Source organism: Anticarsia gemmatalis, chromosome 20 (assembly GCF_050436995.1).
Source record: "Anticarsia gemmatalis isolate Benzon Research Colony breed Stoneville strain chromosome 20, ilAntGemm2 primary, whole genome shotgun sequence".
In the NCBI taxonomy this organism is placed as follows: domain Eukaryota; kingdom Metazoa; phylum Arthropoda; class Insecta; order Lepidoptera; family Erebidae; genus Anticarsia; species Anticarsia gemmatalis.
Window position 1 is genome coordinate 7,515,791 of NC_134764.1, and position 25,907 is coordinate 7,541,697.

The window sequence follows — 25,907 nt, forward strand, 5'->3', positions numbered from 1 at the left end:
CGTATGTAGTTCAAAAAGCAACACGCTAATTTAAAGTTAATAGTAACATTAATTATAACATTACAACCGTTAATAGCAGTCGTTTTCTTGTAAAGGGTGTCCTAATTTCTTGAAAGTATTTATTAAATTTAATACTTGTATGTCTGTATGTATGTCTAACTTCTTGTATGTATGTAGGTATGTTTATTTATACAAGATAAAGCAAGAAATTTATAGTTGTAGAGATAAGTTATGTTTGTTTGTGAGGGGTATTCTATGAAACTGCTAGACTGAGAGTAAAATGAACTGCAGCAATATAAAAATTCAAACTTTTTACTTCTTAATTGATGATGGAATTAGGATATCTCGCAGATTATTTCATCGCAATAAAGTCGTAGGCATAGGTAAGTTGCGTTTTAAATAATCGTATGTAGTGTATGTACCAATAAGTACAGTGATTAAGTATGTAATTAAAATAGACATACTTTTTGAATTATTTATGATTGGCATTCGTCTTATGTCAAAGTTGGTCTAATTTTTTAATGATTAATGTACTTTACTATTCCGTTGATGATAGAACATACACAGTTATAGAAATTAAAGGCGTTTTTTACCGAGAAGTAGAAATTGGGAATTACCGGTCCGCAAAAACACTTATAAAATGATATAATTTCCTGCATCTTTTTCACCTAACATTAATATAAACGTTGCATGCTATCTATTATTCTAAAGTTTTTTTTATAAGTCTTTGCATACTTAGCTCCGGTTTCAATACTTCTGAATAAGTCCCAGTTAACTAATCACGTGGATTTTCGTCAGTAATTTTTATACATTTATCTGTCGGATAGCTTATTCGACACTTATCATGGAAACTGGCCCCGAAGTTTTTACCGATGAATGATAGTTAGTCCATAATTGTGAACGCATACAACATTCAAGGAGAACGCAACTTGTTGCACTTTCGATCAATTACCAGTTTTACATACCACGAGACTTTCTCGCAAGTCCTTTCGAACATATCTTCCGTTACCATGTACCGGATTTCCTTTCAAAATGGCCAAATCCGCGTGTGAAACCTAATTATGAGAACTGGAGCACACGTTTAAAGCGCCTTTCGAGACGGAAATGTTTAAAATCAACAACTTTTTGCCGTAGTTCTTAGAATGCGTGAGGTTTGCGCAAATCTAGGCGTCGCGTTCTAAGTCGTGTCATGATCTTTGCCACTTAAAGACCTACATAGTTCTAAGTAGGTAACCACGTGTCTATTGTCGTACGATTCTTTGCTAAAAAACAAGTAGAAGAACTCATTCTTGGTAGAGTTGATTTCGCCTGTTCATAGTTTTATTATGGACTTTATATCTACCATTAGGTTTTGAATATCCTATTCGGTAAATGTGTAAATGACTGCAAGTTAAGTAATAAATCTAGTAGCAATTAATACGTGTTTGGAGTTGCCGGACATCGGAAACTGATTAAACTTTAAAATTATGATTTGAAGTCGACAAAGTCTAACGAGCTGTAAAAACAAGCAATTAAATTGTCAACAATTGTCTACATCCGGCAAAGCACTGTCATAAGTAACAAGTAAATATGATAGCATAAATTATGCGTAAATGAAGGAAAAAACGCGCAATCAGATTCCTTTTCACCGGCCCAATATGCTTAACTAACTGTAAACGGTTCTTTGCGATCGGACGTCGCGACTTTTAAGACAGTTATCCATATACTCATTGGCATGACATACAATAGTATCGGCAACACACCGCCACCGTCACTCGCTCGTGCGCCAACATTCCGTTAGTTGCCTCTTCACTTTTCAACACGCAAGTCGGCCAAAAACAACACTATGCAATAATTTTTAAAAAAGTATAAATTCGATTCCATTTAAAAGTGAACGCGTTCGAACATTTGACAGTTAATTCGGCGGGAAAATAGATTAAAATGGCGCGTGTGTATTTTGTGGTTTTCGCGGTATTTTTGTTGCTGTCGCCTTGTGAGATGAGAAGGAGGAAGATTAAGGATTATCCGACGGATAAGCAGCTGACACTGCAGAGGAAAGAGACGACTCCTGTTGACTTTACGAGGCTTGTGGTGATGAGACTAGTGTATGGGTTCGCGAAGGTGTTGGGTTTCGAAGAACCCATTGGTGAAGTGATGAACGGTGCGTTTGTTCCACCCGGAGCTGATGATGATGATGACTTTGATGATGACGACGGTGAAGATTTCTTTGACGATTATTAGATTTAAGTGTTTCTCGAGGATGTTTTGATACCAAATAATTTGCATTTACTCAGTAATGTATTCTTCCCTATAAAATATTTATTAAATCGTTGTTAAATTTACCATATTTAATAATAATTAGGTGCGTAATAATTTATTTTTAACTATAAGATTAGTTTAATTGACATATAGTGGATAATTATTACGGTTAGACGTTCGAACGGCAAACTCTACCTTTGAGTACGGAAATGACAAAAAAATACTAAATTCTATTCTATTCTACTTAATAGTTACTCCATATTTTATGCATTTTTTAAATATTTTCTTGCAATGTAAAATAATAAAATTTTTGTTTTTTTTCCTCTTGAAATTAAATCGTAACTAAATACTATAACGTGTATTCAGGCTTAACTAATATAATTTACTTGTCATATTATTTGCAATTTATTCTAAAACATATCAAATACATCGTGCGAGTATATAATTTTCATATTTTAATTAAATGTTGAAATTAATAAATATAGGTACTGAATTTGTATAAACACTGATTTACAATAAATTGCTTTTTTATTTGATTTAACAGCATGTTTACTAATGTTTTGCAGCCTGAATGAGCCGTTTATAAATCTACTTTATTTATGGAATGATGAGTGATTAATAGATGTCTTCTACAACTTAGGTTTAATAATATATTCGACTGAATTTTTGTATACTTACTTACATAGGCATTTTTATGTAACATAAAATGTATTATTAAGTCGGGGAAACAGTATTTTCGCATTATAGTATGTATGAACTTGTAATAAAATCTCTGGCTTCAAGAATCACAAATGAGTACACGGTTCATTAGGTTTCTTTCAGTGAGCTCGTGAGGTACCCAAATATCGAGCTTTTTTGTGTAGAGAAAAGATTTTATTACAAGTTCATTACATACTATAACGCGAAAAAACTTTTCTCCCGACCTAATATTTGAATGTTATAAACGTATGTTTTCTATAATTTTATTCATCTGTTGTGGCGATTTTTATTGTATTTTTTTGACATAATAATATTTGAAATGTTTCCTTATTAATACTTTTTAGCAGGAATTTGAATCTTTATCGATTATATTGTATTTATTACTTAAGTATATTTTTATTAACGTCGTACCTGGTAGATGAATAAATAATAATAAATGTATTTAATTAAATTCACTTACGATTACATGTAAATATACTTCTATTATCACATTTTATTTTGTTGTTTCATTCATAGCAAATAAATACTTCTTTTTATCTATATTGCAATGGTTCTAGTAAATCAGAGTATGTAGGTATTAACTACAGTTATTCTAAAAATGCCATGACGATTGCATGCAGGTGTTTTACCATACTAGTAACAAATAGTGCAATTTTCTAAACCTACCTACGTGCATAATATTCTGTAGGTAGATACCTAATAATTAACATAGCTAGTAAGAATAAGTTTTTGTTAAAAAAGTAAGCACTTAGGTAAATCGGCCCAGTATTTCTTCCAACTATGTTGGACTCCGGAGAACCGCGACCCACCATTTAACGTGCCTTCCGAAACACGGAGGTTTTCGATATGTTTAAGATGGTCACCCATCCACAGAACAACCTCGACAAGCGTAGCTTAACCTTAAATATCGATCTGACGGCTGTTAAATTCAATCCTAAATGTCCCATTTTACTGCCTTACTTTAAGACCACCAAGCGTAGTGTGTTCAATGTTATGGGATGATAACCATCACTTGATACCAATCTTAATCACTTTGCTATACGTAGTGTAAAGCAAAGCGCAACGCCGGTAGCGACAGTATGGACTAGGGTTACCAGGTGGCCGGGATTTCCGGGATTATCCCGGGATTTTGCGTGTTGTCCCGTGTCCAGTAATTTTACTCTGCTGTCCCGGAACGAAAAAATACTCGTTTTTATACAAGGTTACGATACTTCGGGTCATTCCTATTTACCCTCGGTTTCTGAGGTACATTTAGCGTTAGTTTATCTATTCAACAGCGTTGTTAATATGAGTTTAAACGCTATTGAATGTACTATATAATCTGCTACATGTACCTACCTCACAAACCGGGGCTAGTGTAGTCTCGCCTCAGACACCGAAAACCAAAACTCTTATTCCGCTCGTGGCACCAGAAATGTCCAGAAAATGATTAGCCTGGAACTGGCAACCTTAGTATTTACTTGGCTTGATGTAAAGCGACGATATACCGACAGTATGCAGGTGACTCATAACAAACAGTGCCACTTGGGAGTCGCATTCTGAAGATTAAGGTCAGTGATATGCTAATATCAATTTTCTTTTTCATAGTCGTAAATTATCATGGGTAATGATGACCAGAATCACTATCTAGGTTAGGTACGTACTTAGATTATGATTTTAGTCACCTAAATATGAACGCCTCGCCTAAATAGCCGAGTGGTTTAAGTTGGCACCTACCACGCAAGTGGTTGCTGGTTCGAACCCAAGGGAACACACCATTGACATTTCGAAGTATATTAGAAATATTATCACATGCTCCAACGGTGAAAGAAAACATCGTGAGGAAATCTTGCATGCCTAAAAAAAATGTTTAGGTACAACATTTATTTAGGGCATGCCTATATGCATATGACTCAAGGCCTAACCCCTCCCTCATTACGGGAGGAGACCCATGCCCAGCAGTGGGACAGTAATGGGTTAAATTTATCTATTATAAACTAGCTGCCCGGCGAACGTCGTACCGCCTAAAATATGCAAAATTAGATGTCTATTTTTCAATATTTCTGAAAGATTTTCTGAATATTTTTTCCGTAAGAACCTTCTACTAATAATAACAAATACAACACAAAAATAATCAGTAGAATTGGTCCACGCGTAAAATTGGTTTTGATTTCAGAAACAACAAAAAATCTACAATATTATCTCTGTAGATATTATACTTTTCTCGTGCTTAGGTAAGGTTAATTTGACGACCTCCAAGGCGCAGTGGTTAAGGTGGTCGCCACGCCATCACCATTGCGTTGGGCGGTCGTGGTTTGATGCATACACGGAGAAACTAGGTATTTATGTGATCCACAAATTGTTGTTATGAGTCTGATTGTACTTTGTGTCCGTTGATTCTATGTTTGTGAAAATCCCCGCTACGCAAGAACAATTTTCAGTACGAGAGCTGTCTTTTTAAAAATGAAGAACAAGTGCACCGAAACTTTTTATTATAAAATCTTCGTTCATTATAACAATATCGAAGAGAAAAGTGTCTGTGAATGCAAATTATTTCAGTCTTCAATCAGATAGCAGACAACAGTAGCGATTAATCGCGATCTGCATGTAAGATCACAGTGCCGGCTTATTAAATTATCTGATCTTGTGCACTCAGGTATAAAACTAATTTGCAATTACAAAAGGTAGACGGTAGGTAGGTACTTGTCTCTTGTATTGAAAAAACGGTTGTAAGGTAAATGCACCAGTAATGGACAAGGAACCAGTATTGGACGAAAAAAAAATAAACCGTCTAGAATAAGGACATGAACAAGTTTTTGATCTTGACAACACTGTGCCATATAATATAGACATCAAGCTGTCATCGTTTGAAATTTCATAGAAATCAGTCTTTTGGATATAAGATGGCGTGATGTAAACAGTGTCGAATCGTCTAAAAATTCATATAGCCGTTTTTATAAAGGAAATTGTTAGTGCAGTAAGTAGACAGTTACATAAATTGTTATATTTATTTTTGCTTTGTTTTAATCAGACTTTGTTTTTTTTGTTGCGTTAGCCATGAAATTAACTTATCAAACGTGCAGAATTGTTATTCCAGAGAGGTTATGATTGTTGATATTTTGTTGATGTTTATAACTGGAATACTAAAATTGAATATTACCAGTAATGGACAAATGTCGAAACTTATTTTTATTGTTGTGTCATTAGATTATTAACTAATTTTACTCTCATTGTTGTTCTCTACTATAGGCTATTTGAAAATTATAAAAATGCTGACGTGTACCAGTAATGGACGCATTTGTCCATTATTGGATATTTCATAGAAATCCAGTCATGGACATTGATATAAAATGTTTGTAAGACAAGATTTTTTGTTCAAAGAAATGGCGCCCAAAAAAAAATTATACGCCTGAATAAATGGGCAAGGCTATTGAAGCTATCAAAAAGGCTAGAAAATATCCCATGCAGCCAAAAAATTCGATGTACCTAGAATAACATCGCACAATAAAGTTACGGGTAAAAGTCCCATCGAGTGCCCAATGGGACCCCGCACCGTTTTAACTAAAGAAAAAGAAGACATTTTGGAAGTTTGGATTAAGCACATGATGGAAAAACATATCCCCGTAACAAAAGAAGATTTATTGGACAGTGTCCAGCGTATAATAGTCGACAAAAACCAAGAAACCCCTTTCACTGACAACAGACCCGGCAAAAAATAGTTTTCCGCGTTTATGAAACAACATGCCACGATGGCTGAACGTGTTCCTCAAAATTTATGTGCAGCAAGAGATAATGTAAGAGTAAGTGTGCAAATTACTTAATGTCAATGTGACAAACGGAATATTATATATATTTAAGCATAAATATTAATTTAAAAGTTAATTAAAAATAAATAACATTAAAAATTCCGTTGCATTTTATTTTCATTTGAATTATTGCGATTCTGTGCTACTTGACAATAATCTTAGATTCACAATTTCCTAGGTGTCTGCGACCAGGTTCATGTTCATTACTGGGTGTCTATAACTGGGTAATGTTTGTTACTGGGTGTCCATTACTGGGTAATGTTTATTACTGGATGTCCATAACTGGTTTTTTACTGTCCATGACTGGTGAAAAAACAGCTGTTTTTTGTTTGCTAATTATATTAAAACCAATTGCAGTATCTCACGCGTAACACATCAGAATTGTAGATTAAGGACAATATTTTACATTTGAAGTAGTTTCATTACTATTTCTTTCACTACATAAGTGTAACTTCGCAAATTCCAGGAATTTGCTCTTAAACTGTCCATTACTGGTGCATTTACCTTATGATGTTTGTAAGTATTTTGAATTGGTCGTAAATCTTATGTTAGTACCTAGATTTATTGGTTTCAAATTAAGTTATTCGTCGACGTTAAGTAAGTAGGATTGCTAACTTGTTATCAGACTATGATTTAATGGTATTGATGTAATGATTTAATAATAATAGTTTATCAATTCATTACAAACGCTTCATTACTTTGATTGGCCCAAAGTATTATTCTGAAGAGTTTATATTATAGCAGTTATGAAGATATTGCAATTAAGAGTGGTGAGCATGAGTTGTTCTTGGGTAAGTAGGTAGCTCAATGTGGGTAATCAAAAAAGTTCAAAAAGACTATGGATATTGATGCAGTAGTTACAGTGCCGTTTTATCCCAATTTCCTTTGCAAACGGAATTCATTATTATTCGGGAAATAAACATGTTTAACTCAACATGAAATCGAACCCACGACACACTTAAACCGTACCTATTGTTGCACGCAAACATTGCACATGCTTTCCCAAATCAACATGCATGCGTGTTTGACCGCATGTCTCTCGGCCGGCTGTAACGAATGCAATCAGTTGCATGCGTTGACCCTAGGCGATACCGGCGAAAACGCACGCCGTTTGAGTACAAAATTATAATAATATACACCTTACAAGATGGGAGAAGGATTCAAATTGGTATGGGAATTTTGTGAAAAATGTATTTTTTTATTATCTTATGTAGTGGTTATGCGACTATATTAAATTGTACTCACTAAACTACAACACTTTTAAGTAAGCAACAAGTCAGTATTCTTTTTAAGGTCGCTGGGATATGGAGAATATGATATGATTTCACGGCTAGAAAGCTGTACCAATATCAATGAAATTTACTATGTAGATAGTTGAGGAACCAGAATCAAACATGGGCTATTTTAAAGTAAATCCAAAAGTTGCTGAAAAACGTACTTAGGGAGTAAATTCGTACTAGTTAATAAATTAATGACAACAGATAAATAATAGCAGCAATATAATTCGTCATAAATCATCATCACAATCTAAAAACCAAGAAGGATGATCTACAAATTCTTTATCAACTTCTTCACTAGACTCATCACTGACACATTCTTCTGCTCCCTGGAAGCAGCCCCTCATCTTCCTAATCAAATCTCCCCATTTTATCTTAGTATTACAAAAAGGGCATGTCCCTTCAATAGGGACATATTCTCCGGAAGTCAAAAAGATATCTGCTAAACAGGTTATATGGGAAATAAGTTGACAGTTAGAATTCAAACATGTTAGTTTTGCTTGACCATCTGTTATGTAGTTTGAACATAAGAGGCATTCTTCATTTGTGGAGAGAGAAGTACTTGGCTTCAGATTTTTACTTTTGACTGCTCCTTGGACTATTGTCATGTGGCCTGGCGGTGCTCTTTCAATCTGAAATAAAATAGGTTATCATTGACTGAAAGAGCATTTCACTCTCATAATAAATAACAAGTGTGTTCAGAGTGGCCTATGACACCCAAGATAATAGGAATGTATAATATTTACACAATACCTGATCAAGAATCAAACATGAAAACATGTCTTCCCTTTAACAAAATACTTGACTTCCATTTTCAATAGCTCAGAAAGAATTTGGATAGCAGTATGAGAATACCATGAGTATTTAGTGGTATTAGAATACAAAGTACCTACCTACTAAAGTACCTACTTAAAAATTAAAATGTAAGAATGCATGGTAAAAAAATGTCAAACAAAAATGTTGTTATATCTTACAGGAAATTCCTCCCTGTATTGTTCTTCCAGCCATCTTATAACTAGTGGTAATCTGCACCAGGGTCCTACTCTGAGCATCTCACATAACACCCTCAGTTTGAACTTGAATTCTGTCTCTTTTCTTGGGATCTTCTTCAAGTTCAAGTGTTTCAGTCTCACTGTTGTTGTTGGGTTTTGCCAGGCCCATTCAAACTAGAAAAAAAGTAAATCGTAAATCATATATTAGATACCTACTCATATAACTTTTTTTATACTTTCAGAACTATATTTATTTAAGTAAACTCATACTTACTCTTAGAGCAGATATATTATTAGGAAACCCATGAACTATCATCACCATTTTCCTAAAAATATGAAATTATGGTAAGTTTAATCATTTGTAGATACCTATATATACCTACTATATAGATACTTTTAAAGAAGTGTAAAAATATACATTACTTTGTCATGCCTTAAACAGGTAGAAATTTTTGCTTACCAGGGACCTTTATTATTAGTTCTATAAGCACCACCAGCCCACGTTCCTCTGTTATGCTGCATAATTCGTCTGTTTGGGTCCCGCGTATAACCGATATAGGTCCGGCCTTTGTATTTAGGATTTAAACAGTACAGTAAATATACGCCGAAGAAATCTTCCACTACTTCTACTTCGGACATGTTTAATTTACTTCCTATAAGAACTAAAATTAAAATGTGATAAATTATTCAAAGTTGTTTCATTTTCAAACACTTGACCCAACTCAAACTCACTCGACAAGTGTTTACAATTTTTGACAGTTTCGTTTTGATATTCTAATGATTTGTTTTAATTTCATGCACTATCATTGTTGAATTTCAAAATATAAAACATACTATTTTAAAAAGACATTATTTTATACGATAACCAAAATTTAGACTAATTTAGAATATCCGTGAGCGTAATCGTTTGTGGAATATTGCCAAAATACACAACATAAAACTTTATATTTCATAACTAAACGTTTGCGTTTGTCAAAATACTAACCTCAAATAAATCAAAAACAATCAGCTGATACGCTTTGCTGCCGGGAATGTTTATTCGTTAGTCGTATCAAACTTTATATAAATTAAAAACATTTTTATATCAAAAGTATCACTCAATGCCCTACAATGTCTGACGAAAAATCTTCAAAGATAAACCAAAACACCTGCGGCCTGTAAGTACCAATAAACATTCCGACGATTCTATTGTTTTTAAACAACAACACTCCTATTTTTGTAATATTCTTTACAGTTGCGACGAAAAGCCAAGCAAATACTGCTGCCCTCGCTGCGAAGTATTTTACTGTTCACTAGACTGCTACAAATCAGAAAGACACATACAATGCTCGGAGAGTTTTTACCGCGAATGCGTGAGCAACGAACTCATGTCCCACAACGCTGACGATGAATCTAAGAACAAAATGATAGACATATTGAAACGGATGCAGGACGAAGATAACATAGACATAGACGATTTAGTTGAATATGATGATGTTGATTCTGATGATGGAAACGAAATAGGTCTGGAAGAACGAATAAAAGGTTTAAATCTCGACGATGCAGATGCTGTTTGGAATGCTTTGACAGAAGATGAACGGAATGAGTTTGAAGCGTTACTGAATCAGGGTGATGTGGGGTCGATATTGCCACAATGGGAACCGTGGTGGATGTACCATAGAGAAACGAAGTTGGTTGAGGAAGTGACTGATGGTGGTACAGATGATGAAGCTTTGAAGAAATGTCCAGTGTTGAAAAGTGTGCCAAAGTTTGAGTCTTTGACTGTAAGTATTGAACACTTATGTCCTGTGTACTTATTCATGTTAATTGTAACCTACTGCATTAAGGAGGAGGTTTTCACTGTGTCATACTCATTTTTTATTAAATGAATTTTTTGATACCATTAGCATTACAAGTGCACAATTAGTATCACAAAATACACTGAATTGAATTGAATATCATCTTCACAAGTAACAATAGCTGCCATCTCAAGTGGTTATAAGTATCTCAATTATCTTCTACTCAAATTGATATCCATATAACCACATACTAGGTACTCTAGTACTCTTAATAATTAACGAAGAGTAAGTATATTTTTCTACTTTTCAGTCTGTGAAACCATCACCAGCCATAAAGAACAACATCACAAATGTTCTAGCATCTTACGTATTTATCGCAAGGTATTTTAACGGAGATGTTGAACCAGTTGAAGGAACAATATGTTTCCTGAATATTTGTGATAATTTGGACTCTAATACTAACTTTGAAGAACCTGCAATTGCTGTTGAGTCTGTTGTGCAGAAATGTTTACAGGTATGATCTTAAAACACTATACAACATGTACCTATATATTATATCACGAATTTATCTATGGGGAGGGCAGTATCTAAAATCGCCATTTGCTATAATGATCACAAATGTCTTTTATTTTGTTTAAAATTAGTCATTTCTTCATATGTGACCACCACTTATGGGTACTTGACATTTTTGAGGGCATCATCAACAGGACTCATTTTCCCTGGAACTGTACTAAACTGAAAGATTTATTAAATTCATAAACTGTGTCAAGCAGAGTATGTTCATTCAGTACAACAACTTGTTATAGCTAGTGACTTACTTTTACTTTTCATGAATAAACCACAGTTGTTCATTGTTAGTGTTATGTGCTGTTCAGTAGATAACCTAATTAGCCTATTTGATTTTGACCCTACTTGTTTCAGAGTGAACTAATACAAACTGATGAAGCAAGTCTAGAAGTAATGAAGAAGGACTTATTCTTGGTAATAAGAGGACCAAGTGAAGAGAACAGCAAATATTACTGCAAAGCAGCTCTTTCACATCTACACCAAATACTTTCCAAAGCAAAATCACAAGAGAAAGTATCAAAACCATCCAGTGTGACTGTAAAGACGGACTTTTCTAGAAAATTCCCGGAACACGAAAAGAAACATTTGCCCAGTTTAGATGTAAGCAAAGTGAAGAAAAGTATCAAGAAGGTTGAATACTATTTGTCTTATATTGAAAGCTTCAATATGGATTTTGAATAAATTCCTATTGTTCAATTGTGGCCTTTTTTTATTTACTTCACTTGGTTTGCTTTTAATCACATTTACATATTTTTACTTTACTTCTCGTTATTTAAAAAAAAACTAAGCCTTTCTTTCAAAAGTTAGTCTTTCAAATAAATCCAATAATTACTATATTATAATAAGTCTTAAAATATGTTGACACAGAAATACTACATAACTGACCACTGAATATAAATAAAGATCCTGTTTATCACTATACAGGTAAATTCAACCATTTATCTACTACTTGCATCGGTTCTTTCTATGCAACCAGCTCCACTGTAGTCCATTATACCACTGTCAATCAGGCGAGTTGTGGTCAATAGCAAAACATTTAGTTATTAAAAAAAAGTTTCATATAAAACTGAGATCTGGTTTCTTAAATTTCAAGGGCAAGTAGAAGGTATAAAATAAAACTCATCAGACACCTTAACCAGATATATTCGTCCCAACAACATGAATAATCCAGAGGAATGTCAGAAATGTACCATCAACAATAAAATATATACATACAGTTTCAACACTTAACACCAGAACTATGACTTTGTTCATTATTACTTATTGGGTACGGATAACGTAACAAACAGACAGACATATGGCCTAGGACGTAAACGACACTCAATTTAAGTGACGAGCAAAAGTATTTATATGGTTAAGATACTTGATACAAGTGGCAAAGATAACATGATACTTAAGTGTGACTTATAATTAAGTTAGTAAAATTATCTGTAGTAATATTTATTTGAAAACTGAGCGTCAAATTTTTGATGCTTGGATAATTATGAACGGAGGATTTAATAACTGTGATACTTGCGTCATTTTTTATAAAATCAAACATTTCATGGTTATTTGTTTAATTTTTACAATGTTTGCAATTATAACAATTAAAACAAAAATCGTAATGTTATAACAAAAAATATTTCAGTGGCTGAATTTTCTGTTGAAACCACGACCAACCTTTCTGTAATAAAATCAATTATACTCCTTTCTAGTGAAAATCCGTACCCAAATAACATCGACAACTAAACTAGAAATTTGCCTAAAAATCTTCTAAGTACTTTACGTACAATAAATAGCTTTACTTATATACGTAATATTCAAATAGCGTTCACCTAAGGATGCGTACACATTGTATTACATAACATGCTATATAAGTCTTGCTAAATACATATACGATTCGGCACGTTCGGTTTGGCAATAGCCGCCGCGTACTGACTGAGCGAGCAGCCTCGCGAGGCAATATCTCGGTCCCGCCCATTTCGATCTGAAAGAAAGAAAAGAGACCTAGATATTGCATCGCGAGGCTGCTCGGTCAGTCAGTACGCGGCTAATATCGAACAACAAAACCGAATCGAAGCAATTACTGCACTTGTAGAGCTTGTTTTGGTTGTTCCTTCGGGTCCGATCGGCACAATTCTGTTTAAACATTAAGGCGCGGCGATGTCGAGCGACAATTTTTCCGAACATCCACACATATTCGGTTTTGCCGTCCAGCTAGTCCGCTTGATGCCGAACCGAATATGTATATAGCAAAGCTAAGACTACAATTTTAAATCTTATAAAACGTTTTTTATACCATGTTATGTTATACAATGTAAACGCACCGCATAATATATAATTTGATATATTATTACACCTATGGTAACACGATATAGGTTAAGTTAGTACCGCAGAGGGAGCCACTATCGCAATGTCTTTTGTCTTCTGACATTTGATAGATTTATTCAAACTCTTGCGGCAAAAGATGTCTCTAATAGGATTCAATTTAGCAAAATAACAATATACATAGTATTTATCTTTCAAACGGGTCAACTGAAACGTAACTCAATTTCAAGTAGCACTTTAAATACACAATCAACTCTGCAAGAATTTTTTTCAACATAAGTAAGAACAAACATACACGCCTTTTTCCCACAGGGGTAGGCAGAGACCATAGAACGCCGCTTTTAACGATCCTACGAAACTTAAGTGTAACTTAAATTTGAGTTACATTTCAATATTCAATCACGTTTTTAACTAATCAGTATAAGAATAATAATAACACCTTTCCCGTACATCTTAAAACGTGGAACAAAACACCAAGATACATCTCATTCAAGTTAAGAAAATATTTACTATAATACTAAAAAACACCATACAAATATATTTCAAAACACGTCTTTTGCAGCAAATATTTTTTAGATATTTGTATTTGCGTATTTTTCAAACTTTAACGTTGAGTTTATTCGGACTATATTCCAAAACTGAAACGTCGCTCAAATTGAAGTAATGCTTAAGACTTGGTACGTTTTAATCACTTAAACGTAGAGACAAAAACATATTTAGATATTGAATGCATATTGAACGCTACTCAATAATGAGTCATATTATAAGTAAAATTACATGAAAAATACGCAAACACAATTTAAGAAGTTTTTCCATTTCACGTTCCTTTGACAACAATTAGATATTATTACAAATTTAATAGTTATTTAGTGAAATAAATCTGGACTCAAGGCGCCCTCATTACGGGAGGAGACCCGTGCCCAGTAGTAGGACATTAATTGGTTCGATTGATTATAGAAACAGTTTACAGTAGAATATTGCACATTTAGATATTATAACATTGTCTTGACTTCTCTAAAAAGATGTTTAATGGTCTTGAAATTTTATTTTAAAGAGATTAACAAGTTTAATTATCTAATGACCACAACAACAATAGTTATAAATCCGACTTTCGACCAGAAAATAGCTATCGAGAATTTCAGCTGACTTACTCTCGAAGGAAATTCAATCGTATCGAATTCGATCTGTTCAATCGAGCTCTTGAATTCTAATCGAACACATAATTAATCGCGTTCAGAAAGACATTTTCAATCAAGTTTTATTTTAACCGACTTCAAAAAAGGAGGAAGTTTTCAATTCGTCGGCATCTCTTTTTTATGTATGTTTACCGATTTCTCCGTCAATTCTCCACATCACTTATAAAAATTTTCTATAGAAAAAGCCGGGTTTTGCTACACCCAGATAAGTGTTAGTGAGCCTATCTGAAGGTGACAGTTTTATTATTTTCTCGATATTCTGTCCAACATTTATCTAGGGGTAAATAAGTACAGGTAAATTGTAACTAGTTGTTCAACAACAAAATATTTCAGTGAAGTACTTTGGGTTAAACATTGCGGTACCCTTCATTTATAGCCAACAATTAAATAATGATAGTTTAAACTACGTTCTTCTTCATGATAAATACACTCTTTCCCAGTCTCGCTATCAAATGGTGTAGTTATATATAAGTAGTATAGTATATTTGCATCAAAACAGACTACTATATTGTTGTTTCGCCTTAAAGAAATTCTGTATTAGGTATTCCCAATCAGCGCCATGATTACATAGTATTACATACATCTTTTAGCAACAGGCGGACTACAAACCTATTAGTTGACTCATATTAACGGCAGCGGATCCAGAAAACTCCTCCCCCCCCCCCGCTACATCTCCCACCATTCAGACATCTACCCTCAACACCGCCCTCCCCCCTAAATCAAGCCGGCCCCCTAAAGACTGTTACCCCTACATCTCAAGCCCCCCCTCTTACACCCCCCTACCCCTACTCTCACAACCCATCTCCTCCCCTCTCACTAATATCTTAAAACACCCGCCCTAACATTCTTACTTTATCTTTATTCGCCCTAACTCTCACAATTAGCCACTATCACTCACAGAACGGAGGGCGAGGATATAATGAAATAGGGGCTATGAAAGATATACCCCCCCCCCCCTTTCATACCTTTCAAAATTCCGGACCCGCCACTGATATAAGTCTTCAAAACATAACCATCTAATAAGGTATTTGGTTCTGATAATACTGTATCATGTCATAAGTCCTAGTCCTGAAATTCAGGAAGGAGTTCCTAATGACTGAGAGCATGTACGCCGCGGCTTCCTTCTCGGTAGAGTTGGGGGCGAAGCGAGAGCGAAGCAGGCGTATTGTGGAGCCACGGAAGCATGGGAGACCCGTGTCTAACATGAGGGATACCATTGATATTATTGCTTCTTGGTATGGCCTGAAACAAAGGAAAGATGATTATGGGTAATATAACGTTGATGAATTTGTAAGTTTATTTATTTACTGATTTAATAAGGAGGGGCCATTCCCTCTTTCCACCTATAGTACAAAGAGAACAAAAATCTTGCGGGTTTGTATGTATTGTATATGTAGTGGTAATCCCCAAAACCACATAATGTATACTGGCAGAAAAAACATTTGAAATGACTTCAATATATATACATTTCAAATCTCGAATATTACGTCTTTACTTTTAATCACAACACCATATTTCAATTATAAACGCGAACTTCAGTTTGTTACGCATCAGCCAATTATAGCTAAGCCGCTTAACCGGTTTCGATTAAATTTAGCATGGAGATAATTATCGTTTTGGATTAAATATTTTTTCCCAAAATCTAATCTAAAATTCTATTTTTATTTAACCATAAATCACACGCGAGCATTCCTCCACTGGTTAGCTAGTTCAAGTTAATTACCTGACAGCCAAGAAGGCCTGCACGCAGAGCTCGCAGAACCAGCGGAAGGGCGGCGCCTCCATCTTGCCGCCCATCACCATCACCATCTCGTCCGTCAGCTTGATGTCCGGCTCGAAGCCCAGGTTGCCGCCCGGCGACGACTCGAACATGAACCCGAAATCTGACACATTGTTATAATCGTTATTATTTTATTTATACGAATTATTTTCGCGTCACCAATTGTTTCAAATACGACGAATATTAAGTCTGTAAGTATTGTTAAATGTTGAATGAATACACAGATTTTACGTCCCATGCTTAGATGGGACGTAAAATCTGTGTATTCATTCTTTGTCCTGACAAGGTTGGTCACGACAAAGAATGAATTTGTCAGTTCAAAGTTGGTTTTATATGTATGTCAAGTCTAGTAACACCATAGATGTTTACTAAAAAATATTAGGCATTAAATTTATCCATTAGAACTAAATCTCTACAACAATTTTTTTTTATTCTGGAATCAGTAACATAAGATAGTATTATAAAAGGAATAAAATCATTCTCATAGTCCTTCATTCCAGGGAGAAGACAATGTCCAATAGTGGGACACTAATATGTTTTATTTGAACATTATTATCAAAAGTGTAAACATTACCTATATGTATGATATGTCCGTCAGTATCCAACATGATGTTGCCGTTGTGTCTGTCTTTGATCTGCAGCAGGAACCCGATCACGCTGTACGCAGCCATCGACGTCACGAAGCAACGACGCGCAGCCTGCGAAACAATATAAAATAGACTCAACAAGGATTCTAACAGCGCGCGGTTTCAGGTTTCACAATACTCCTACACTTGACATTCGCTTTGAGTACGAACGTCGAAATTTATATAACTTAAATACAATATCCCGTATTTCAAAGATCAGTTATGTTCTTTTTTTATATAAAAATGCAAATGAATCAAGGGAACTATGGCAAAATAAACTATGTTTTTTCCAAGTTACCAATCGGTTTCGAAGTTATTATTCTGTGTTTTAAGATCAAAAGTCGTGATTTGTGAGAAAATTATTCGGACAAGATAATTTATAAAGCACAGTTTTATAAAAGAATTGTTTCTGTGGTCTATCGATAAAACAAAAATGTATAATACCTGGAATTCTCTGCTAGTTTCATCTCCATACTTCTTGCTGAAGTACTCATACATGCCGATGTCAGTCTGTCTGCCGAGCTGGTCGCGCGACTTTGCGTTAGGCACGCACTCTATCACACCACACTACAATGGAAACAAAAGGTTGAGTATTAATTAATATGTGTCATAAAGATAAGATGAAGTCCAGAGTAAGATATTACTACAACTTAATTTAATGTATTTGTAAGTTCTCTGTAGAAATAACTTAAAATATTAAGATGATCTTTTTCAAAAGAGAAACTCTAAAGTTTTATAAACATCGAACCTAAAATCCAATGAAAAAAATAAAATAAAAACCATACTTATTTAACAATATGAAATCCTATTAATGACAGATATTGTATCAAAATTTTGTAAGAATATTTAAAATAATTTAGCAATGGCAACATTGGCCTAAAAGAAAAAAAAAACTAAAAAAATAAAATAAAAACTATCACGAACAAAAAAATTGTCATAAAAATTACTTACCCCAGGAGCCGTAGCCACAACTTTATAAGGGAACAGGTACAGGTCCAAGCCGACTTGTTGGAAGATGTTCTTGAACAGGGAGATGACCTGCAGCGCCAACATGTCCTGGCGCACGTCGTCCCCCACCTTGAAGATAGCGGCCTGCCAGGTCTCCGCGGCTATGCCCGTGTAACGGTCTTTACCTTCCTCCTGTTGGAAGTAGTGATATTGGATTATATTATATTATGAAAGTGATATTGGATTATATATAATCTTATAGTCTAGCCTCAAGGTGTTGTAAGGGGGTTGCTTCGAGCTCAAATAATCCTTCAGAAGAATGTTTAAAAGGATGGTTGAAAACAGATTATGAATTAGAAAAGAGAAAGCCAAAACAAATAAGCCTTTACCTCTCATATAAGTGATCAATGGTTCAACATCAAGGTAAGACATTATTGACTTTAGGAATTTATTAGTGTTTTAAAACAATATGATCGCTAGTAACGTAACACAATTTTTGTAGGTCTGAAAGGTTCTAAAAATAAACTTATGAAGGAATGCAAAGTACACTTGGATACGTACCACAGGTGGGTCTTCTCCTGAAGCGATTGCCATGGCAACGTGTTCCATCTCTGAAATACCGTACTTGCGAACCCTGAACCTTGCCAAGTAAGGCGCTTTGGCAGCACTCTGCATAGGTGTACCTGATCACAAAATATAATACATTAACTAGCGGACTGGCTCGACTTTGTCAGGGTATAAGTAGTACAATTTTATCCCGTTGATTCTATTCCCGTGGGAATTTTGATCCCATCGATCCCATACAAACATTGTCCCGACAATTACAAACATATTAAAAAAATAATTACCCAATTTAGTTTAGTTGTTCAAAACTTAGGTGCGTACATACATTTCTGTGATTCATTTTTATTTATATAGCGTATAAGTATCTTTTGCGACTGTCGCGCTGAGGTTTCAGATTCGATACCCGGGTAAAAAGGTAACCATGAGTTTTTATGTCAAAATTTTATCAGTGATTCGAAACTAGAAAATTGAAGTTGCAGATCGAAGCTGCAAGTTTGTCAAAGATAAAGAAATCTACTTACCGCTCTTGTAGTCAATGTCCACTACCATTGAATCTGGATTTGATGGCAGATAACATCCTGGCTGAACCTGAAAAAATACATAAATTGTGATACATAAAAGTTACTTTTTTATACTTTAATTTTAGTTCTATAAAACAAAAGTAAGTATGGTCAGAAACAAACAATTCGGTTCGTTCACGAAATATTTAATTTCTTTACAACCTATCTATATATATTTAATTTCTTGCATGTCTAGCCAATGAACTCGAAATTGAAAGAATATATTTATTAAATAAATCGAGTGCTGTGCTTTAAATAGATACATTGTAACTCAATTAAAATTCGTACCTTAACATTTTTCAGCGCCTCCAAACAGGCTCGCTTCCTCTCGGCTCCCTTCGGGAACGGTCGGATGATTCCGGAGATGTTCGTGATTTGGCTGAAGAAGTCGAACTCCCGCTCGTAGAACGCTTTAGCAGGCCCCGATAGTTGATCTACTATGTTCTTTGTTAGCGCTTCTAAGATATCGAATAGGGCCTCTGTAAAAATGTGATTATGATTAAATTCCAATTAGAAAGCAAATCCAATAGTATGTTATATTAGGTCGGGTAAAAAGTCTTTTCGCATTATAGTATGTATGAACTCGTAATAAAATCTCTTTGGCTTCAAGAATCACAAATGAGTACAGGTTCATTAAATTTATTTCAGTGAGCTCGTGAGATACCCAAATATCGAGCTATTTTGTGTAGAGAAAAGATTTTATTACAAGTTCATACATACTATAATGCGAAAAGACTTTTTCCCCGACCTAATAAATAAATAAATAAATAAATAAATAAATATTATTGGACAACTCACACACGGTCATTTGATTCCAAACTAAGCAGAGCTTGTACTATGGTAACCAAATAACTGATAAACATACTTATATACTTCTAAATACATACTTATATAGATACATTAACATCCAGGCTCAGAACAAATACTTGTGCTCATCACACAAAGATTTGTCCCGGGTGGGATTCGAACCCACCACACGCGGCGCTCCGGTTGTTGCGGCGAGGTGACCGCTTAAACCACTGCGCCAAACGTGCAGTTTGGCGCAGTGGTTTAAGCGGTCAATATTTCCGCGACGTGGTATCCAGTCTTAAATATTTAACCTCGCTATGATCTGTAATCGGTTAGCTGAGAATAGAGACATGATGAGAGTGATGTATGAAGGTACAGTTTTTTTAGCTCGATGTCCCACTGCCGGGCAAGGGTTTCATCCTAAACGAGGGGGGACGGGTACATAAAAAAAGAGGTTGTATGAACATTCGTACGCTCCATGATATACCTATCTACCGTTAAAACAGACAGTTTGTAAACACGACCACTATACTCTGCGCAGGCACGTCAAGCAAATGGTAGTATAAGAGCTTATGACTTCTCGAGTCTGCTGCGACATAATAAACAAATACTTCTTAGGCGTGTACTTACGATCTTTATTATGCATCTCTTCGTCCGTGTACATATTGGTGTGCATGTTCCAAATCAACTGATGCGCTACCACTTGTGACTTCTTCGCTAACGACTTTATTAGTTCCGCCACGTAGCCCATCTGGAAGGAATTGATGTTTATTTAGTTACATTTTCATTATTTCTAGTACATTTCCTTATATAGTGGCGAAATTGGCAATAATATCTGCACAAATGACAGAGAGACCTTTGAAGAACGCATAAAGCAATCGGTTATGAACTTTTCATCAGCTACGTTGGATCACGTTAGATTGTGTCGTGTCGTACCATACAATATCGTGTCGTGTCGTTCAGTACATCGTATCGTGTCGTATCCTATCGTGCCGTGCAGTGATATATCGTGGCATGACAAAATAGAGTGTAGACCTGTGTATTGTGCACACACTTGGATCTTATTTGATTAGTTTCAATGACATTGACGGTCGTCTGGGAAAAGGTACTGTTACCTTTTCTCAGACAACGATTATTATATTTCTAAGCGTTTTCCTATTACAAACTTACCGTGTCGTGTCTCAGTGCCTGTACCAGCTGTGGTATGTACAGCAGTACCGCGGAGGAGGGGTATGACGTCAGCGTGCTGACCGCCGCCTGCGCCGACAGCGGGTGCGGCGGGTACTGGCGACTGAAGTACGACAGCGCCTCCACCGGACTCACTCGAGCCCACGTTATCATGTGTACTAACTATGAACAAAGAAATATGTCACTTATTGAAAAAAAAATTGGCTATTTTCTTTGCTGTGAAAAATATTTCCAAAGTTGACACGACGGAAAAATAAGATGTGTCAATTTGTGTACCATAGTTTTTAAAAATCCTAAACATAAAAGTATTAAAAACCAACCACTTTTAAACGCGACCATTAATCGTTGAGGCACTATCGTAAACGAATCTGTACTTATGATTCCAGTACCACACAAAAAACGAGTGCACTTATTTTTATAGAAAAATTTAATTCTAAGTACTTTCAAAAATGAAATAACGCCGTAACACAGAACTTTTTTTAAATTAAATATTTTTGCAATAATACATTGTATTTGGTCTAAGCACACTCACATTGGAATATAAAACTTAATAGAACTTCATAAGATACATAACAGCTTACCTCGTGAGCATCATTTAGCAGTGTCTCAGTAGTGACCAAGTACTTGAGCGCTTGAGGCACGTGGCACACAGCGGTGGGCTGAGCTTGGACTTTGCGACGAATCTCTTGTATAATACCCTCGTTCTTCAATCTGAAATATACCGTGTGTCAATAAATGTATGGTACACGTTTCATTACCGTATGCCAATTTAGTGTGAATATTATACTGAATAAAGCATTCTAATGCCTATATTGACTGGCCGCATTGCAAGCACATATAGTGACTTTTATGTGAAAAAAATAATGTCCATTTCTTAAAATGAATTGTTTAGTTTTTGTTTTATTTAGAAATATCGTTAAACAATCACACACATGTGTAGGATATATCTAGAATTAGAACTATTTACATCTTATAATAACAATATTATTACAGATTTAACCTTTCGTGTGAGTAGAACAGTGCTTAGAGAATCTCAGGTATGATAAAAAAGGATGTTTTATTCCGTACCTTTCAGGTAGAAACACAGCTAATGTAGGACTAATATCCCAGGCTAATTTAGCGTAGTCTCGCCAGTGTCGATCGGTGTTAGGCTTGGATCGCCACGTCGCTATAATGTCCTCACCCGGCACCGCTTGCTCCACGCGACCGTGCGGGTTGTGCCACGTCACTAGGAACTCTATTTCCACAGCCTGGAAAAAAAGGTTCAATGAAAAAATGTTATCGCGTCTTCATAGAAGCCCTGGTATATTTTTTTTAATTAATGTCGATAGCTACTCGACAACTAACTTGATCTGAGCGTTATCTTTGTATTCTTACCAGAAAGAAAAATTAACAGTTACAGAAAAATACCGAGTGATTGTCGGAACCGGATAATGCGAGAAGTAATAACACATTTTATTTAGGTGCAAAACCATATCTAATTATACACATAATGTGTGTGTACACTGGTCATCATCAGCCTAGCCTTTCTTCCAACTATGTTGGAGTCGGTTTCCAGTCTCACCGGATGCAGCTGGAGACGAGTATTTTACGTGAAGCGGCTGCTTATCGGACCTCCACAACCCAGTTTCCTGGGCGACGACGACCACTCCTGTCAAAGATCTTTAAAAAAGAGCTGACCCGGACCCACAATCAAAACATGGAACTCGATATGTATAACATGTCTATCCATGAAACAGAACTACCTCGCCAAGCGTAGCGCGCTCAGTGATAGACCCGTGCAGCTATTGTTACTAGCCAAACCTCTGCCAACTTAATCAGCCCTTTAATTAAAAAACGTAGCAACAGTTAAAACCAACTCACCATAAGTTCAAGTATGAGGTTACGTTTCTTGACGTAGTCTTTGACGAAGGTGTCCTGTGACTTGACGGGCGGCTTCACGCTGCGGTTAGAACGCTTGCCGGCGATGCTGCCCGCGCCGCTACTGAGAGTCGTCGTGGACATTGGCACCTGGGGTATTTAAAATAATTTGTAATTGTGATTTTGTGGTGTTAGTGGTTGTTGTTCTACTATAAAATGATTTTGTAAAGTTATGAACAAAATTAAGATTTTGACGTGTTTTGAATACTACACTTTAAATTAACATTAATTCTGTTTGCGTTAGCAATAATTAATATTTTTAGTGTCCATGTGTATTATTGTTCAGATTTTAGAAAGTTTGAGTACACTTATGACTTTGTTCTCATAATATTAAATTAAATAAAAAAACATTTAAATAAATAAACTAAAATTTGTCTGTCCGCCTGAATCGATTTTGAATTAATTTGGCATGAGTCAAGTCGATGACCTTTTATTAAAACATAATTACATATTTCTAAATCAGTGTATTTTTATTACTAGTACTTTCTATTTAAATGAAAATATTTACGTACCGTATTTATCCAGCCAGTGGTCTGTCGACTACCAATATCGCTGCTGTTGACTGAAGATCTGTTATCCGTCGGCGAGTTAGTCGTGTAGATGCTCAGCTGACTGCTCGGCCCCATTAGTTCGTATTCACCTGCGAATAGTCACACATAAGATCGTATTTTAAAGCAATAACTGACCTAATTTAATTATCTTTCTTTAGACTATAAATATATATTTAGTACTAAACTCCGACTGACTAATAGCTAAATCAGTCATCCTTTAAAAGACGAAAATGCTTTCTATTTACAAAGTACTTAAAAAAATCGTATTTTAGTTGGATTTTGGTGTCGAGTAATTCATGAATATGTTGTTTCTGTCTGCAATAATTTAAATTTCAACATTATGAACGATGTAATTTAACGTGTTGAAGCAGGCATAGCTTAAGTAATGTTTTATCTACCATAAATTTACACATACCGCCAATATCACTACTCTTCAAATACTTCTTATCGGAGTGCATAAGCTGCCAGAACTTGATCAAGGAGATGATATCTTCCCGGAGCGCGCTGGAGCTCTTGGCGGGGCACTGCAGGCCGCGGCAGAAGTAGTCCAGGCACGCCGAGTACACGCGCTCGCGGAGGATGTTGCGGGCCAGCGAGCGCGGCAGGATGTCGCCTTGCAGGAGGGAGAGACCGCACGATAGGAGCCTGTGGAGGAAGTTATGAGATAAAATATACGGTTTAAAGGTTATTCCCCTTGTGGAACAATAAATAAATATCATTGAACAAATCACACACGTTCATCTGATTCTAAACTAAGCAGAGACCAACGCGAAACGTTAGACATTCTAAGGTAAAATGCGTGTTCGCGTTAATTCCCGTATTCTATTATACATTAAACATGCAACGCGAGAGTTTAAAAGTTAGGTAAGCAGAGACCAGTAACCAGATAACTGATAACACATACTTATACAGATAAATTAACAACCAGGCTCACAACAAATACTCGTCCTTATCACACAAATATTTGTCCCAGGCGGAATTCGAGCCCACCACACGCGGCGCAACGGTTATTGAGACGAGGCGACCACGTCAACCACTGCGCCAACGTGCAGTTAGGTCTTTTTCTTATTTTATTAAAGTGGTGCAAGCTTCATGCACATACCGATCGAAATAAGAAAACCTCTATTTCATTTTAAAGTCAAGACGAGATGATAAAAACCAAATAATCTCTATAACCGTAAAAAAATTACAAGAAAAATAAAGTTATAATTACCTAAATCGAACTCCAACGGCTTCAACATGTCTATTAATATGGTCTCTGATGTCACCCACAGTGATGGGCAATGACCTGTGTAACAGACTGGCCAACATTTCCACTTTCTCCAAACTGTTGTACTTGGCCGTCTCTGCTACTTCGCACAGGTATCGAACCCATACCGCGTGGGGCGCTACGAATGGCGGTCGCGGTTCTAGTCTTGCACCTAGAGGAAGAAAAAAAAGTAAGATATAAATAAATATATACTAGTTTCGACTTTATTACAATAACTATAAAGTAAAATATTGCTTATTAATTTAAAAATGTGTTAAGCTCAAAATTATAAAAATGGGAATTATCCAGTGAATTTTTTTTAACCAATAGTTTACTTAGCCACTAGTCACAATAGTTATCTTATAAATGTGAAAATATGTTTAGTAAAGAAAAACTGTCACATCACATCATAAGTGGTTGTTTTTCTTTTTGAAATCAAAGCTTTTAGGATGACAGGAATACTTTTTTAAAAACCCAATCAAATCCTCTTTAACATTATCCCACAAATACTACCTAGCATTTACCAAATAATTTATCTTAAAATAATCTAAAAACGACATACCTTCATGAGCAGCCAAAGGGCTGATCTCATCGTGTTGTTTAGAGAACAGTCCCATCTTCCTATCGACGGTGCTCTGCCAGGCTGAGAATATTTCCTGCAGCAGTCGTATCTCGAGGTCGGGGCGAGACGTCGTGAGCCACTGCCAGCACTCCACCGCTGTGGTCACGGCGTCTTCCGTGAATATCTCCACTTGAGACCATGCTGGAATACATACATCATGTTATATACGGCAGGCAAAGTGGAAATGGAGGTAGAATACATAAATAATGTTATACACGGCGGATAAAGTAGCCTCAGAGGGAAACTACTTTTAATACTGAAGATACCTTCA

The 25,907-nt window shown here is 35.6% G+C and overlaps 4 protein-coding genes across 9 annotated transcripts in view; 2 read left to right on the forward strand and 2 right to left on the reverse strand.

Annotated features, from left to right (window-relative positions):
• Positions 1–12,033, forward strand: part of LOC142981920 (zinc finger HIT domain-containing protein 2) — a 24,332-nt gene extending 12,299 nt beyond the window's left edge. Inside the window, exons 1-4 of one of the 2 annotated variants that reach the window (XM_076128065.1) lie at positions 9,953–10,148; positions 10,226–10,754; positions 11,080–11,283; positions 11,691–12,033. In XM_076128065.1, coding sequence (XP_075984180.1) covers positions 10,102–10,148; positions 10,226–10,754; positions 11,080–11,283; positions 11,691–12,017 — 1,107 coding nt within the window. In that variant the 5' untranslated portion in view covers positions 9,953–10,101 and the 3' untranslated portion in view covers positions 12,018–12,033. Of the gene's footprint in view, positions 1–9,952; positions 10,149–10,225; positions 10,755–11,079; positions 11,284–11,690 lie in introns of those variants that run through there. The other variant, XM_076128066.1, reaches the window with a different exon arrangement.
• LOC142981821 (uncharacterized) lies at positions 1,636–3,433 on the forward strand. Its single transcript, XM_076127942.1, has one exon. It carries the CDS (start codon positions 1,921–1,923, stop codon positions 2,218–2,220), a length of 300 nt encoding a protein of 99 aa, XP_075984057.1. The 5' UTR covers positions 1,636–1,920; the 3' UTR covers positions 2,221–3,433.
• Positions 8,204–9,750, reverse strand: slx1 (structure-specific endonuclease subunit SLX1). The gene is made up of 4 exons (XM_076128069.1): positions 9,452–9,750; positions 9,266–9,317; positions 8,974–9,165; positions 8,204–8,631 (listed from the first exon to the last, which is right to left on the reverse strand). The coding sequence occupies exons 1-4, from the start codon at positions 9,628–9,630 to the stop codon at positions 8,230–8,232; spliced, it is 825 nt and encodes a 274-aa protein (XP_075984184.1). The 5' UTR covers positions 9,631–9,750; the 3' UTR covers positions 8,204–8,229.
• A 3,563-nt stretch (positions 12,034–15,596) lies between the features above and the next one.
• Pi4KIIIalpha (phosphatidylinositol 4-kinase III alpha) overlaps positions 15,597–25,907 on the reverse strand; it is a 31,481-nt gene continuing 21,170 nt past the window's right edge. For 3 of the 5 annotated variants that reach the window (XM_076128171.1, XM_076128168.1, XM_076128167.1), the window contains 17 exons: positions 25,577–25,777; positions 24,979–25,186; positions 24,181–24,410; positions 23,727–23,854; positions 23,158–23,304; positions 22,363–22,544; positions 21,876–22,005; positions 21,277–21,456; positions 20,737–20,857; positions 19,606–19,796; positions 19,279–19,345; positions 18,755–18,876; positions 18,197–18,385; positions 17,690–17,812; positions 17,194–17,317; positions 16,563–16,722; positions 15,597–16,081 (listed from right to left, as the gene is read on the reverse strand). In XM_076128171.1, coding sequence (XP_075984286.1) covers positions 15,856–16,081; positions 16,563–16,722; positions 17,194–17,317; positions 17,690–17,812; positions 18,197–18,385; positions 18,755–18,876; positions 19,279–19,345; positions 19,606–19,796; positions 20,737–20,857; positions 21,277–21,456; positions 21,876–22,005; positions 22,363–22,544; positions 23,158–23,304; positions 23,727–23,854; positions 24,181–24,410; positions 24,979–25,186; positions 25,577–25,777 — 2,729 coding nt within the window. In that variant the 3' untranslated portion in view covers positions 15,597–15,855. The remainder of the gene's footprint in view (positions 16,082–16,562; positions 16,723–17,193; positions 17,318–17,689; positions 17,813–18,196; positions 18,386–18,754; positions 18,877–19,278; positions 19,346–19,605; positions 19,797–20,736; positions 20,858–21,276; positions 21,457–21,875; positions 22,006–22,362; positions 22,545–23,157; positions 23,305–23,726; positions 23,855–24,180; positions 24,411–24,978; positions 25,187–25,576; positions 25,778–25,907) is intronic. The other 2 variants (XM_076128173.1, XM_076128172.1) reach the window with 2 other exon arrangements.